Raw genomic sequence first — 15,985 nt, 5'->3', positions numbered from 1 at the left:
CTGTTTTAGGCTCAATTCTTCCCAAAACACCTCTGCATAGAAGTTTCTGTTTACATGGAGTGTGGATGCCCTGATTTCCTTTTTTAGTCCCAGAGCATGTTTGTGGCTGCTGATTGTGAAGTGTCCCTGTTGTGTTTTGTTATGTTACTGCTTGATAAATTAGATTGTAAGCTTCACTTTGGACTGATGCAAAAGACTAAACATGCTCTGAAATGTAAGAAAGTAGGAAACTTGACGCTGACTATAAAAAAATGAACATCACAGAAGCAGGAAGAACTTACTGTTAGTGCTGTCTAGGTGGAGTATTCGTGTTGGGTGATAGTATTGATTTACACAGGAAGAAGTTTGTACTGGCACTAATACAGAAAGGTTCAGATGTTTTAATATTTTAAATTAATACAAAAAAATTAATTTGAAACAGATTAGCATCCACACACATTTGGTGGAATTTTGCTTTAAATCAAAATATACCTTTGAATTTGAATATGATGCCATATATTATGTGAAAGGAGACATAGCACTAAATGTGTTTTGTGTAGTTTTAAGAGCAAGTTTTTAAAAATACATATTGATTTATTTGTTATCATTATGACTTTTAAAGGGATCCAGAAAAGAACTGGGATTCAGACCGTGTAAAGGGTCTTGTTGCCTCTCTGATTTCTATAAAAGATGTCTCGACAGCAACTGCCTTAGAAGTTGTTGCTGGAGGACGGCTCTACAATGTTGTGGTTGACACAGAGGTAAGGCTGGGCAGGTTACATAATAATACACCATATGGCCAAAAGTATATGTGCATATATGGACACGAGTATCTGGTCACCCTTCTCAGATTCGATTTGGCGGTGTGTTTATTGAATGCCATGACAACACTATCTGCCTGAATAAATTTGGGATATTTTTAATTTAGTCTTAACTGCTGAAAGCAAATGCTAATCCTGCAACATACAATAATATTCGTGACATGTGAATGCCTCCTTATTTGTGGTAACCATATTTGGAAAGGCCTTTCCTGTTCTATCACAAACTGAGGCCTGTTCAGAAATGAATTGCTGAGATGAGAGAGGAAGAACTTGACCTACCTGCACAGAGACTGGACATGACGTAACTGTAACTTCAATTGAAACACCAGCCGCAAGGCAACCCTGATTGACCAGTTCACCCTCACTAATGCTGTGGCTGCAATAATGCTAACCAACAATTTTCCATCTAGTGGAAAGCCTTCTAAGAAGCTCAGAGGCATTTATAGCATCAAAGCAAACTGACTACATAATAATAGCCTTGATATATGGAATACCTTTTAAACAGTCTGGTGTCTAAGTGCTTTTGTCAATTTATTGTAAATTATATGAATTAAATTGAGAAATGGCAGTAGTAAAAGATAATGTCTATAGTTCCATGATATCTTGAGAAAAATAACTGAAAATCTTTTGCCCTGTATTTTAGGTAACTGGTAAGAAATTGTTGGAGAAAGGAGAGCTGAAGCGAAGATTTACTATCATTCCTTTAAATAAAATTTCAGCTCGATGTCTAGGAAAGGATACTGTTAATGTAGCCAAGAACTTGGTAAGTTTCCTAGCCATGCATTTTTTAATAACTAGAAAGGCTAACTAAAGGAGGTTGTGTGTCAGGTTATTCATGCACACAATGTTCATACCTGTGACTTTTTACCTGTTCTCTAGGTCGGTGCAGATAATGTTAATTTGGCCCTATCTTTAGTTGGCTATGAATCAGAACTGCAGAAAGCTATGGAATATGTCTTTGGAACCACACTAGTATGTGATACAATGGACAATGCCAAAAAAGTGACATTTGACAAAAGGATTATGACCAAAACTGTCACTCTTGGTGGAGATACATTTGATCCGCAGGGAACTCTAAGTGGAGGTAAAAACATTTTTAATTTACTAGTATTATGAATTCGCAGAGACCAATATTTGGCAGCCCTTAGGATGACCGTGTTATAAGATCTCCCACCCCTTGTTCCATTGTGAATTAATAGAGATAGAGATTTGAAATCTCTTTGCTTTCCAGAAAATCTGTGTAACACTTACCAAGGAAAGAAGAGGGACTTAAAGTTCCTGAATCCATTCCGTCCTTGCAAACCATAATACAGAACTGAAAATATTGTTTCTATTTATAGATTCTACTTTCTTTATTGCGGTCTGTGGAGCATGTCTCATTGAAGAAAATCTGTAAGGACATGAGGCAGACTGCTAGGACTGAAAATATGCATGGGGGAAGTTCTTAGTATGAAATAGATTTTAGGGGCATTTTATATTGTGGGTCATTTTTTTCATTTACACTTAAAAACTGTCAAAAGCCTAAGGAATGACTTTCATTCTGCCTTCACAGAATTTTAGTATTCGGTATAGGCAAAGAGAGTGGTGGTTCTTTGAATCAGCAACACTTGTTTAACAGGCTAGGTGATGAGGAAAAATAAAGGGATAATATAATCAGGTTTTTTTGTTTGTTATCCGCTCCACGATTCTTGTGTTTGTCACTGCGCTAAAAGGGTGCATTTACCCAAAAAGTTCACACTGGATGGTTTTTCATGCCAAAATCTGTGCTGTGTGCACAAAAGCAAGCAAATACTATTGCTATTACAGACTGCAGGCTCTGGGGTTAAGTGTTGGCATTTTCTCTCAATATATTACACTTAACCAAAATGTCTAAAGCCCTCAGTTGTAATTAATCTGGTAGATTGTACCTGTAAGTCATTAATGTATACTTGAGAAAAGATTACCTTTCTTTTAGGTTTGAAAATCTATGGCAATTATTTTTTTTCCCCCAGGCGCCCGATCACAAAATGCATCCGTGCTAGTAAGACTTCAAGAGCTGAAAGATGTTCAGGATGAACTCAAAGCTAAAGAGACTGAGTTGCAAGAAGTTGAGAAAGAACTGATGACTCTGAAGAATACAGTTGAAAGGCAGGTTTCATTTACTGGTATACTTTCTCTTTAACATTCAGAAACTTTACTATCTTCAGATGGAGAACAGCAGCAGACAAAATGTCCCTCTCTGGCTGTCACTTCTTCTTAATATTAATGAATCCAAGCACACAACTGAATACAGATGGGGTGGAGATAGGCATACTATTAAATAGTGCCAAGGTCCATCAGTCACTGCTCCACATGGGTTGTATATGACACTTTTCATTAACTAGTTTAAGGAACAGCAGCAGTTAGAGATGTGCCTGTCTTCTTTGTGCCCAAGTTTAATCCTCATCTACCAAGTACGATTAGTATTCTTGAATGTTTTTGCAGGCAGGCACATTGTAGTTGGTACTACATTTTGTCCAAAATATAGAAGCTTACTTGAAGGTCCCTCATTATAAATTGCCTATTAGAATTTTAAGTCTGTAGTGCATTTAAAATCTCTAGTGCCCCAGCAAACTGTGTTACACTTGTTAAACTATGTTGCACTTACCCTTAACTCAGGAGCTCTGGGGAACTTTTAATCCCCACCTATGTAACATACATCTGTCAGTAGTTCCTTGTTCCAAAGTCTGAATGGCAGCTAAGAAGCAATATGTGGCTACAATTTGCACACGAAACACAGAAGGAAATCTTACAGTGTTAGGTGTTCTCGGCAGTTGAGTGTGTATGTGTTAAAATGTATTTATATAAACCATTTGATTTGGGTATTAAGTTACCCTTTAAAGCACTAAATAGCCTAAAGATTCCTGCAGAGTTTTGCCTAGTTATGCTTAAATAGGTTTATGGCTGAGATGCCAAGACCCTTGGTGTCGTTCTAGCACTTAGCAAGCCATTGCCCCCCAATACGGAAATTGTGGAGAGAGGTATCGCTCTACTTAGTGGAACACCTCGACCTGCCACATGTGTGCTCCCCGGAGGTCTGTCTATTGGGACTGGTAGATGACCTGCTCCCACTGAACAGGACACGATTACTTATGAGGGTCACATTTACTATGTAAATTGGCTGGGATGGGTTGGATGGGACCCCAACAATTAAAGACTGGGTCAACTTAATTAACAAAACCCTACCATCTCTCAAACTTACTTACATGGCCCGGGGGTACCTGGCCAAGTTCGAAAAGGTATGGAACCCATGGTTTAGTAATATATAACTTGCACACTGTTCCAATTGTGACTTTTCTCGGGAATGATAATGGATATAATGATAAAGCTGAACGTGCAGTACCCCTATAAATTAGAATTTGCAGATAGTTACATAGTTAAATTGGGTTGAAAAAAAGACAAAGTCCATCAAGTTCAACCCCTCCAAATGAAAACCCAGCATCCATACACACACCCTCCCTACTTTTAATTAAAATTCTATATACCCATACCTATACTAACTATAGAGTTTAGTATCACAATAACCTTTGATACTCTGTCTGTCCAAAAAATCATCCAAGCCATTCTTAAAGGCATTAACTGAATCAGCCATCACAACATCACCCGGCAGTGCATTCCACAACCTCACTGTCCTGACTGTGAAGAACCCTCTACGTTGCTTCAAATGAAAGTTCTCTTCTTCTAGTCTAAAGGGGTGGCCTCTGGTATGGTGATCCACTTTATGGGTAAAAAGGTCCCCTGCTATTTGTCTATAATGTCCTCTAATGTACTTGTAAAGTGTAATCATGTCCCCTCGCAAGCGTCTTTTTTCCAGAGAAAACAACCCCAACCTTGACAGTCTACCCTGTATATGCTATGAATCCTAGATGTGAACCATGTTTAGTTTGTATTATTGTTTTCCCCTCCCCTTTAAAACTTACATAAAAACTTTAAAAAAAATAGATTCATGGCTAAGCTTTTACAATTCCATTACTGGCTGGCTTTAACTGACCAGTGATGACATACCACAGCTTCTTGCTTTCTAGGCCATACCCACTGACTACTGATAAAGGGGATATAAAGGCAACAAAGCTTAGGAGGCCAAAAATTGCCTTTAGAGGAGTCCGTACATATAATAATGGTTGAGCAGATCTACAAAACTGACCAAACCACTGTTTTATATTGCTTCAATATTGTTTTGCCTAAAGCCACCCCATACTGTTGGAAGGCTATGGTGGGAGATGGTGATGGTTGTTGCAGACAACCATTGAAGTTTGGATAACTTTAAATAAACCTAAGAAGTACAAATAAGGGGGTGTTTTGGGTGCACACCTAGGGCCAAATTTCAAAATATTTAAGTACAATGGAAGTGCCACTGATCCAGCCAGTCAATCAATGCACACTCCCTGGTCCTGTCTATCTAATTCAAAGAAATGCAAGTGCATGTATTTTAAAAACAGGGTTTTTTTTTGTTACAAAGTTATAATCATAAAGTTGATTAAGCCACCATACCGCGTCAAGGTAAAGAAGTGTCTCTTTAAGGATAGGACTACATGGAGGTTTTCAGTGTGATCAGACACGCTGCGACAAAACGCCTGTGACAAGTCACATGCAACAAAAATAAGGTAAGTGAATGCATTGTCGCATGGATCCAACGCGACATGACTGTCTGATGCAGACGCAGCATGTCGAATGCATTTTGTCGCAGCGTGTCGGATTGCGCCAAAAACGTCCATGTAGTCCTACCCTAAAGTGGTTGTTTAGCTTCCAAACCCTTTTTTCAGTTCAATTGTTTTCAGATTGTTACCCAGAAATAGACTTTTTTTCCAATTACTGATGTTTCAGTCTGGCAGCTCAGTAATTCAGCTGCGGACTCAAAACTGCAATTTACAAAGTTACAATTTTGCAACATTTAATTGATACATTCTCAACAGTATCTCTATTGTATCAATTCTAGCAGCTGCTTTTAATGAAACTCAGGGATTCTGCTCAGCAGGGACAAAGATAAGAAATGTATCCATTTATAACATTTAACAGGGTCGGGGACCTGCACCCCGATCTTCTTTAGAAGGTGAAAAATGAAACTTTACACTTCAATATTATAAAAACAACTGAACTGAAGAAAAGTGTTGGAAGGTGAACAACCCCTTTAAATATTTGATATACCTTCTTTAAGTTAAATAGAAATTATATTAATAGGTATCGTCAACTGAAACAACAATGGGAAATGAAATCGGAAGAAGCTGAGCTGCTCCAAACTAAGCTACAACAAAGTTCCTACCACAAGCAGCAAGAAGAACTGGATAGCCTGAAGCAAACTATAGGTGAGTGTCTATAGGTGAATGGCAATTGCAGTGGCTCAGAACCATTTGTCAATGTGAAAAGATATTGTATTGGTAATGGCGAGTGAATCCAAAATTCATAAACACCAGGTGCCATCTGAATATATAGGAACTGGACCAGTGTATTTCAGGAAAATCCCATTTTGTCCCGTGTATATTGGTTGGCATTATCACCCGGCTCTTTCTTGGGTGGGCAATGCTGCTGAGCAACAACAATTAGAAGGATAAGTGTTGCACACTGTGTTGTAATGATGAACTTAAAACACATCTTGAATTTAATACTTTATTGTTAACTATGAGTTTTGTAACACAATAAAAGTAGTAAAAAGTTCCATGTTTTTGTTCTTAGTTTTTATACGTAATATATATGAATGGTACAATGTATTGATTTTTAGCTAAAGGTAGAGGTATGGTGTAAAGTGGGAGAGAGAGAAGAGTGTGTAGGATAGACTAATAATATGGAATTTATGTGACAGAGGAAAGTGAAGAAACTCTTAAGAATACAAAAGAGGTACAAAAGAAAGCAGAGGAAAAATTCAAGGTCCTGGAGCACAAAATGAAGAATGCAGAAGCTGAACGGGAGCGAGAACTCAAAGAAGCTCAACAGAAGCTAGATACAGCAAAAAAGAAGGCAGATGCCTCTAACAAGAAGATGAAAGAGAAGCAACAGGTAGATGTTATTTGTATTATGTGCTTTGTATGTACTGCTTAAAGTAAAATAAAGTTTGTATGTTCAGACATAGAAAGAGTGATGTGCACAGACATTTATTGTGGGAATATTGTTCATAGCAAGCGTTTCGTTGTGATAATGTGATGGCAGGTTTGAGTGTTGGGGAAATTCCAGATATATATGATATGTAACCCTCCTTTTGTTTTAGGAAGTTGATGCACTTGTATTAGAACTTGAGGAACTGAAGAGAGAGCAGACAACCTACAAACAGCAGATAGAGACTGTGGATGAAGCAATGAAAGCCTACCAAGAACAAGCTGACAGCATGGCATCTGAAGTTTCCAAAAATAAGGTGAACTGCTTAGACTGCTCTGATCTATATAATGACATTTGTTTAGTTGAGTGGGGTTTATCCTTTGTCTAATTGAAAATGCAAAGGCTCTTATTATGCACCCAATAACCCAGTTATACAGAAACATATAACCTAAATGATAGTAGCACTGATAAGAATCACCCTTTACCTTGCACATATTGCACCCAAGTCATATGTGTCCTTCAAGCTTGTATGTGGTGGTATGAAGGTGTAGGTCTAAGTATGGTTGCCATTTGTATTAATCCCTACATGAGGATTGCACTGCTGTCAGCCCAGCATGACTGAGAGATCTGATTAATTGCACACTAACGCTGCTGTGAGGGTTGGCAGTTAGTGTTAAAAGAAGTGCGGAACACTAATGTCCGTGATATTAACATGGTCCTGTCCGTTCTAAGAATGTATGAGAATAACTTTGCTGTGCTAATGGCCATGCCTTATGTTTAAAAAATATATCCATCATTAATATGACTACTGAATTCTGATGGTTCGGAGTATTTATTTGGATCCTGCTGTTTAACCAGTCGATTGGTGCGTATAGTCCTGTGCTGTTATATTTGTAATTCCTTTATGTTCATAGGAAGCGGTGAAGAAAGCCCAAGACGAACTGGCTAAGCAAAAGGAAATCATTATGGGGCATGACAAGGAAATTAAGACCAAATCATCAGAAGCAGGAAAGCTCAGAGAGAATAATAATGACTTACAGCTGAAGATCAAGGAGTTGGAACATAATATCAGCAAACACAAGAAAGACAGCGCCGATGCTGCTGCAAAGGTATTTTGTAGTCATATTATTATGCTCCTTATCCATAACCCTCGAGAAAAGAACGGAGTTTATATATTTCTATATACTGTACCACAGAAAGTGCTCGCTGATTTTGTTAATATTTTCTTGTCCTCTTTCTATCTCATGATATCAGCAACATTCCTAGTCTTAAAGTTGCCAGGTCTAATTCTGAAAGAGTCATGAAGTTGACACTTGAAACTAGGTCTGCATTAGAATTTAAGCCTTGTGCCTTATCATAATATATTGTCTACTATATTGGTAATTTTAAGTTGCAAAATGTATTGGTTCTGACTGTAACTGACCACAGTTTCTTATTATAGTAAAGATGTTTGTGATGTCATCCGTTATAATCGGAGCTTAGTGATGTCATTTCTGTCACATGACTCGCTGAAACTTGTGTATTATTTTTACAAGAGGGGGGCACTTTAGGCACTATACAAACTGTGCTGATAATCAGCCACAGAACTCCTTGATTTATAATATTAGACGTGGTAATCCTATCCTTATTTATCAATAGGGCTTATATAATTCTCTAAATGCACGTGAAATTCTTTTAGTGGTCACTGCTATATAACTTGATACACGTCTTCTTCTATAACCATCAGGTTGCAAAAATGTTGAATGATTATGAATGGATTGCTTCAGAGAAACATCTTTTTGGACAAGCAAACACTGCTTACGATTTCAAAACAAACAATCCCAAGGAAGCAGGGCAGAGACTGCATAAGCTGCAAGAGAAAAAAGAGAAACTTGGTAGAAATGTCAACATGAGGGCAATGAACATGCTCACCCAGGCTGAAGAGAGGGTAAGTGCACATTCCTTGCAACACAATGGAGGGTGTATGAATGGCTGGTATGCAAATTTGGTTGGAATACAAATTAGGATTGGTAAAGGAATTAAATATTATAGTTTACTGAAAAGGTAATGCTTCACTTAAAACTCTAAAAACTATTTTATATCCGAATACAAAAGTTTGGGTTGAGAATAAGGTTATTAAAATCATGTACGGACATCAAGGGTTGCCTGTGTCAAATTGAAAATAAGCATAACATTTCTCTGTTAAAGCATTTGATATGTCTTTGTACTATTGACAATTGAATATAGGGCTTAAATGATTTGCAAATCATTCCAGCCTCTCTCTATTTGCATTCTACAGTATCCCCACTTGGAAAAGGGATTGTATTTATGAAATGTGACTAGCCCTAATGATCCCAACCTGCAAAATCAACTAACTGAAAATGTGCGTTTCTTTTTAGTACAACGATCTGATGAAAAGGAAGCGAATTGTAGAAAATGACAAGTCCAAAATTTTGACCACTATTGAAGAACTGGATCAGAAGAAAAATGAGGCGCTGAACATTGCCTGGCAGAAGGTGGGTTTGCATTGCCATTTATGGGCTCAGAGTTATGATAAATCTAAATCAATTGTTTTCTTTTGCCTAAATGTTTTGGATTAAAGCTTGTCATTTTGATAATAGACCATTCTAATTCATACATTAGTCACATTCTCTTCCATCTTAGGTAAATAAGGACTTTGGATCTATCTTCTCAACCCTGTTACCTGGGGCCAATGCTATGTTGGCACCTCCAGAAGGGCAAAGTGTGCTGGATGGGCTAGAGTTTAAGGTTGCCCTGGGAAATACATGGAAAGAAAATCTCACTGAACTGAGTGGAGGACAACGGTACATTTTCTTATATAGCGTTAAAGCCTAAATGTTACATTTAATGTAAGACCATGTTGTGATCTTTATTTCACTACAATTTACTAATTTAATATTCTCATTTCAGCTCATTGGTAGCCTTGTCACTCATTCTGGCCATGTTACTTTTTAAACCTGCCCCAATCTACATCTTAGATGAGGTTGATGCTGCCCTGGACCTTTCTCACACTCAAAACATTGGACAGATGCTTCGCACTCACTTCCGCCACTCCCAGGTAAGGCAGCAGGGGCAGCTGTTCAAGCTCTACTTGCAGGACTTGATAGCATGCTTTTAATTCAACAATAGGTGGGCTGGAATACAATATAGTGTATAATAGCACATCAATGATAGGTTTAATGTTCATGGTTTGCCTAAAATAGTGCTGTCCACCTTTCAGAAGGGCCTGATCTTTTTGAATACAGTTACAGCTACAGTATTTTGTAAATCATTATGGTTCCATTATAATTCAACCCACAAATGAAGTCTGTGGATAAACTGGTGGCCATAATAATCCATTGGATGGACATCCCTGGTCATCTATTGGCTGCCTGTTAAAGGGACAGTAACATCTAAAAATGAGTGTTTTAAAGGAATGAAAATATAATGTACTGTTGCCCTGCATTAATAAATCTGGTGTATTTGCTTCAGAAACACAACTATAGTTGTATATAAAACCAGCTGCTGTGTAGTCATGAGGGCAGCCATTCAAGCACAGGATACACAGTAGATAAGGTCTGAAAAATCCCATTGTATACTACAGAGTTTCTGTTACCTGCTGTGTATCCTGTGCCTTTTCTCCATTTTCTGCTTTGAATGGCTTCCCCCATGGCTACACAGCAGCTTGTTCATATAAACTAGAGTTTCTGAAGCAAATGCACCAGTGCAGAGCAACAGCACATTTGGTTTTCATTACTTTCTTTCTTTTTTTTTTATTTGTTACTGTTCCTTTAAAACTGATAAAGTACTTTTAAGTCAAGCTCCTTGTCATATAACATGTTCAGTTACATACATATGTGATTTTATTGGAGTCTATAGAGGCCAGTACCAGATAGTTGCATGTTCTTTCTGCTCTGCATTTGGTTGGGTGTTTGAAGGGTCTTCTAAATAAAGAAAGTCATTGTGTACACTGTGCATGTAACAAAGTGTTTTTTACTTAGACCACTTCAATCTATCTTGCTGGCCTACATGCTACTTACATGTTCCTTAGTTGACCAGATATTTCACTTACTGCCTCACTCCCTTCTAGGCAGGATAATACCGTGCCCATGGTTTTATTTTATTTCAATCACATAGATGGAGGAACCCAACTCCCCAGGAGTCTGGGGAGGGGCCATCATCATTACATTTTGATTTTGTATGCATTTCAACACCTATTCCATTAATTTCCAGTTCATTGTGGTGTCACTGAAGGATGGCATGTTTAACAATGCCAATGTCCTCTTCAAGACAAAGTTTGTTGATGGCGTCTCCACAGTGGCTCGATTTGCCCAGAATCAGAATGGCGGCAGTTCAGCTGGGCAGCAGAGATCGGACAAGAGCAAAACGAAGGAAAGGAGGAATCGCATGGAAGTTGATAAATGATTAAACTCTTCTATCAGAGACTTTCATATTCCAGCAAAGGAAACTTGGATTGTCCTTGCCTATCTTTATTCTAGATATTGTGTTAGATCTTTGTACTTCTGCTACATTTTGGAGACTTATATTCAGTCGCTTTGCTTTTCATTACATCTTAAGAAGAGGCCAAATCTGAGATTTCCCTTTTGTCTGTTTGTTTGTGTATATAAATGTGTATTTTTTTTCAATGTGTTGTAAGGCCAAAAAAATGAGCAGGATATATGCCTTGTAGGAGCTTACAAAACTGCTACAAACACATGCATTGCTTCTGCTGCTATAAATGTACTGGTAGAGAGAGCATACCATGTATATACTGTGTCTTCTGTCACTCTTCTTTCTTATTTCCCAACGATTTCTACTCTCAAATTATACATTTTTATAAATAAATGTTTTCCACATATTGAACATATTTTACTTGAGTGTTCTCTACTGTTATTGCCTTCGCTACAGTGCAAAAATCAGTGTTATGGAAAGTACAATATTAACTGCCTATAGGAGAGGGGGGGGAGTGTTTGTTTAGTGCAGCCCTGCAGTGGTTGCTACTAGGGTTGGGAAGTAACCCCACTAGAAGCTCTTCATGTTTTCACCTGTTCAGTGCTTCCATCATTGCAAAAGTGCAGATTGTTTCAAGGTGGGACACTTTTCAGTTGGTGTATTTTTTTTTCTTTCCCACCACTGGTGTCTACTGAAACCTGCTTAAAGGCATTGCATGAGAAATTAGCCTAAGCCTTGTGGTTACAGGTTTACAGAGCAGAATATATGGTGTGTGTGGTCTGACACTTTGGGTGATTTATACAGAAGACGCCAGACAAAAAAAAAAGCCCTGTATGATTATCTGTGTGTGCTTATTGCCTGCAATAGAGATTCCTGGTGCACTACAAATGAAATTCACAAGGAAAATGTGCCTTTACTTTATCATTTTAAAGGGATTGTTCACCTTAAAGGAAAACTATATCCCCCAAATAATGTAGGTCTCTATAAAAAGATATTGCATAAAACAGGTCATATGTAAAACCCTGCTTCATGTAAATAAACCATTTTCATTTTTTTTTTAGTAGGATGTGCCATTGGGTAATAATAAATAGAAAATTGCCATTTTATAAAATAAGCGCCGCCCCCTGGGATCCTAGGTTTCACAGTGCACACAAACAAACCATACATTTTAGGTCACATGAGCCAATTAACAGCGTTTCTTTTGCTTCAACACTACTTCCTGTTAGTCAGAGCTGTAGTATTTCTGGTCAGGTGATCTCTGAGGCAGCACACAGACCATCATGAAATGGTTGTTAAAGGCAAGAGATGTAAAAGGGCAATATTTAAATATATACCAGTTTGGGAAGATTCTTTAATATGCCACTTCGTTTATATCAAATTTTCTCTGTCGTCTTAGGGGGACACAGGGACCTAGGGGTTAAGCTCCACCCTCCAGGAGGTAGGACACTTTAAATTAATTAAGGGGGCGGGCTACACCGGGCTTACCCCTGTACACTGTACCAATCCACTCAGTTTTTAAGTGTCCTGTTTACTAGGAGGAAAGGATTCAAGAACGTCTGTTATTTCTCACGGACAAAATCTTCAGTCAGAATACTGATACCAGGAGCAAGGTTACTTGCTGCCCTCAAGATTAACCCTCTCCGAGGAACAGAGCCGCCGGGGTTGTTTTCTAGCCCTAAAAATGGGCGATACAGACCACCCAGGTGTACCTGCCTTCCATTAGGGGTAGAAGGTCTGGCCAGTGAAACGCTTATGGAGGGTGAGTAGCACATGTCTGGCTGCCAGGCTGCTTCTGACCTTTCATTCATTTCCTGCTCTATTAAAATCTCCCTATGCAGGGGAGATAAGAGAGAGAGGGCTCCATGCTCTTGGGAGAAGGGAGCACCAGAATTAGCCTCCCTGTTTGGGGTTTGCCTTCCTTCCTTCTGCTTAACTGCCTAGGAGATTAACTGTGGAACGGCCATTCATGAGACTAGACTAGGACAGGTGGCGGGGAAGCAGACACACCACGGTGGAATGCAGTATGCGTTCCGGCAGCCATTTCCCTATCTATTGGCTAACTACAGGAAGTGGAGGGGAGCCGTGCGCCGGTGGAACGCATGTGTTAAAAGCGGGCATTTTCAGCGCCTTTTTAGATGGAGCGTGGGCACACATTCAGCTCTGAGGAGAAGCAGCAAAGGAGGACGCTCTGCGAAGCGCACCTACATGCAAGCGCTCACGTACATTATAATTCCTCCATATCCCAGCCACTTCTGGCTCACTCCTGCACACCTACTGTTCCACCCAGTGTATGCCATGGCAGAAGGTAGCTCAGGGGGTCTATTCTCCCGGGCGGGGGGAAAGGCACCCCCCTACAGCAAAAGTGACATACTATGCTTGTTCAAAGTGCCAAGTTAAAATCCCTGGTGGCCAGGGGGAGCCGATGTGCAGGTCCTGTTCCTTAGGGCAGAGTACAACTTCTACCCCAGGGGGCAACTCTGCTTCCTTAGCAGCTAATGTATCAGATGAGGGTAATTCAGGCACCGCCCAGGAGGGAACTAGCCAAGCAGCGGAGACTCAATCGCCCCTATGGGCCATTCAGCTATCACAATCCTTAGCCTCACCGCAAGGGTTACCAGACATAGCAGACAATTTAGGTAAAGCCCTGGCTAAGCTTGGCCAAAAGTCTAGTGGCAAGCTGAAATGGTCAGACGAGGCTAAGGAGGAAGCTGCAATCCATACTCCATCTGACAAGTCATCTATTGACCAGGCCTCCTCTCCGTCTAAAGGGGAACTCCCACTATCAGAGATATCTTCAGGGGAGGAGGAGGAGGAACAGGAGGAGTCTAGGGACAGAGACACCCACTGTGATGTGGACGGGCTCATCAAAGTGGTACTTCGCAATCTCAATACTTCTCAGACCACAGCACAGCAAGGCAAGAGCTCAGGGTTGTTCAAGAGACAACACCGCACGATCAATTATCTGAAATAATACAGGAAGAGTGGAATTCGCCGGAAAGGAAATTCCAGGCGTCAAAGAAGTTTTTGAAGTGTTATCCCTTCCCTAAAGACCTAGTGGACAAGTGGTCCAATCCTCCAGTGGTCTATGCCCCAGTGACTATCCAAGCCGACCACTTTGCCAGTAACCAATGCGGCTGCCTTCAAAGATCCATCAGATAGATGTCTGAAAGGATTTCTAAGAGCGATTTATTCATCCGCTGGCTCAGCATTATGTCCTGGACTAGCATTCGCTTGGGTAGCCAGAGCATGTGTTACTAAGATGGAGCAAAATGGAGTTATTGTACTAGTACCACTGCAAGAGAGATTCTCAGGTTTCTACTCCAATCTGTTTATTGTTCCAAAGAAGGACGGATCCTTCAGACCAGTCCTAGACCTCAAACTCCTAAACAAGTTCATACAATCCATTCGATTCAAAATGGAAAACCTTCGCTCGGTTATTCAGGGAATGGAACAAGGGCAGTTCACGATGTCACTGGACATCAAGGATGCATATCTCCACTTACCCATTTGGCCTCCTCACCACAAGTACCTGCGATTTGTATTTGCCAACCAGCATTATCAGTTTGTGGCGCTCCCGTTTGGACTCTCGTCAGCACCCCGGGTGTTCACCAAACTGATGGCAGTAACAGCAGCAACATTGAGACTACAAGGCATATCAGTTACACCGTATCTCGACGACCTTCTCCTGAAGGCCACATTGGAAGACAGGGCCAAGAAGGATCTGGAGAAAGCAACTCAACTTCTCCAACAATTTGGTTGGTCCATCAACTGGAAGAAATCCAATTTGCAACCCAGTCACCAGATTATATTTCTGGGCCTAGAGTTCAACACCACCACGCAGTTAGTGAAACTCCCACAAGACAAACAGTCCAAATCAGAAATCTAATTCATTCTCTGCTCTCCCTGTGGAAGCCTACAATCCTCATGGCAATGCAGGTCCTGGGACTAATGGTATCAGCCATCGAGGTGTTTCCGTTTGCTCAGATTCACTTACGTCCTCTTCAATCGAATATCCTGTTGGCATGGAAAGGGGGACAAACATCTCGAGTTATCACAATCTCCCACTCAACGAGGGAGGCTCTTCAATGGTGGTTACAACCAAACAATCTGTAAAAGGGACAATCTTGGGCTATGCCAATTTGGAATGTGATCTCAACAGATGCCAGCCTTCAGGGCTGGGGAGCAGCGTGGAACAACCTTTCTGCCCAGGTACTGTGGTCCTTACAGGAGACCAAACTGACAATCAACATCCTGGAATTGCAAGCAGTAAAACTTGCTCTATACCACTGGGCACATACCCTAAGAGACAAATCAGTACGGGTTCAAAGCGACAATGCAACAACTGTGGCCTACATAAATCGGCAGGGGGGGACACGCAGCAGAGCAGCACTGGTGCAAGCTCAACAAATCCTGACCTGGGCCGAAATCAATTCAGTAAGGCTGTCAGCGATTCATATTCCAGGGGTATCCAATATCAAGGCAGACTTTCTCAGCTGAAATCAGCTAGATCCCTGAGAATGGGAGCTTCATCCAGAAACGTTCACAGATCTGGTGAAACATTGGGGGCAACCATAGATAGATCTGATGGCATCCCGAAACAATCGAAAGGTTCAAAGATTCCTTGCTCGTTACCGAGATCCAATGGCAGCAGGGGTGGACGCCATGACTCAGTGCTGGAGGTTCGAATTAGCATACATATTCCCTCCACT

The 15,985-nt window shown here is 40.2% G+C and overlaps 1 protein-coding gene across 2 annotated transcripts in view; it reads left to right on the top strand.

Moving 5' to 3' along the window:
- Window positions 1-11,691, top strand: part of smc2.L (structural maintenance of chromosomes 2 L homeolog) — a 35,495-nt gene extending 23,804 nt beyond the window's left edge. The window contains exons 13-25 of one of the 2 annotated variants that reach the window (XM_018231781.2): window positions 602-740; window positions 1,444-1,563; window positions 1,680-1,884; window positions 2,792-2,927; window positions 5,997-6,121; window positions 6,616-6,809; window positions 7,018-7,161; window positions 7,760-7,954; window positions 8,572-8,772; window positions 9,224-9,340; window positions 9,489-9,649; window positions 9,756-9,903; window positions 11,058-11,691. In XM_018231781.2, coding sequence (XP_018087270.1) covers window positions 602-740; window positions 1,444-1,563; window positions 1,680-1,884; window positions 2,792-2,927; window positions 5,997-6,121; window positions 6,616-6,809; window positions 7,018-7,161; window positions 7,760-7,954; window positions 8,572-8,772; window positions 9,224-9,340; window positions 9,489-9,649; window positions 9,756-9,903; window positions 11,058-11,249 — 2,077 coding nt within the window. In that variant the 3' untranslated portion in view covers window positions 11,250-11,691. 2 annotated transcript variants of the gene reach the window in all.
- The last annotated feature ends 4,294 nt before the right edge of the window (window positions 11,692-15,985 follow it).

The sequence above is a fragment of the Xenopus laevis genome, chromosome 1L (genome assembly GCF_017654675.1).
Source record: "Xenopus laevis strain J_2021 chromosome 1L, Xenopus_laevis_v10.1, whole genome shotgun sequence".
In the NCBI taxonomy this organism is placed as follows: domain Eukaryota; kingdom Metazoa; phylum Chordata; class Amphibia; order Anura; family Pipidae; genus Xenopus; species Xenopus laevis.
The sequence above is the reverse complement of the archived record's forward strand: the minus strand, read 5'-3'. Positions and strand labels throughout refer to the sequence as shown.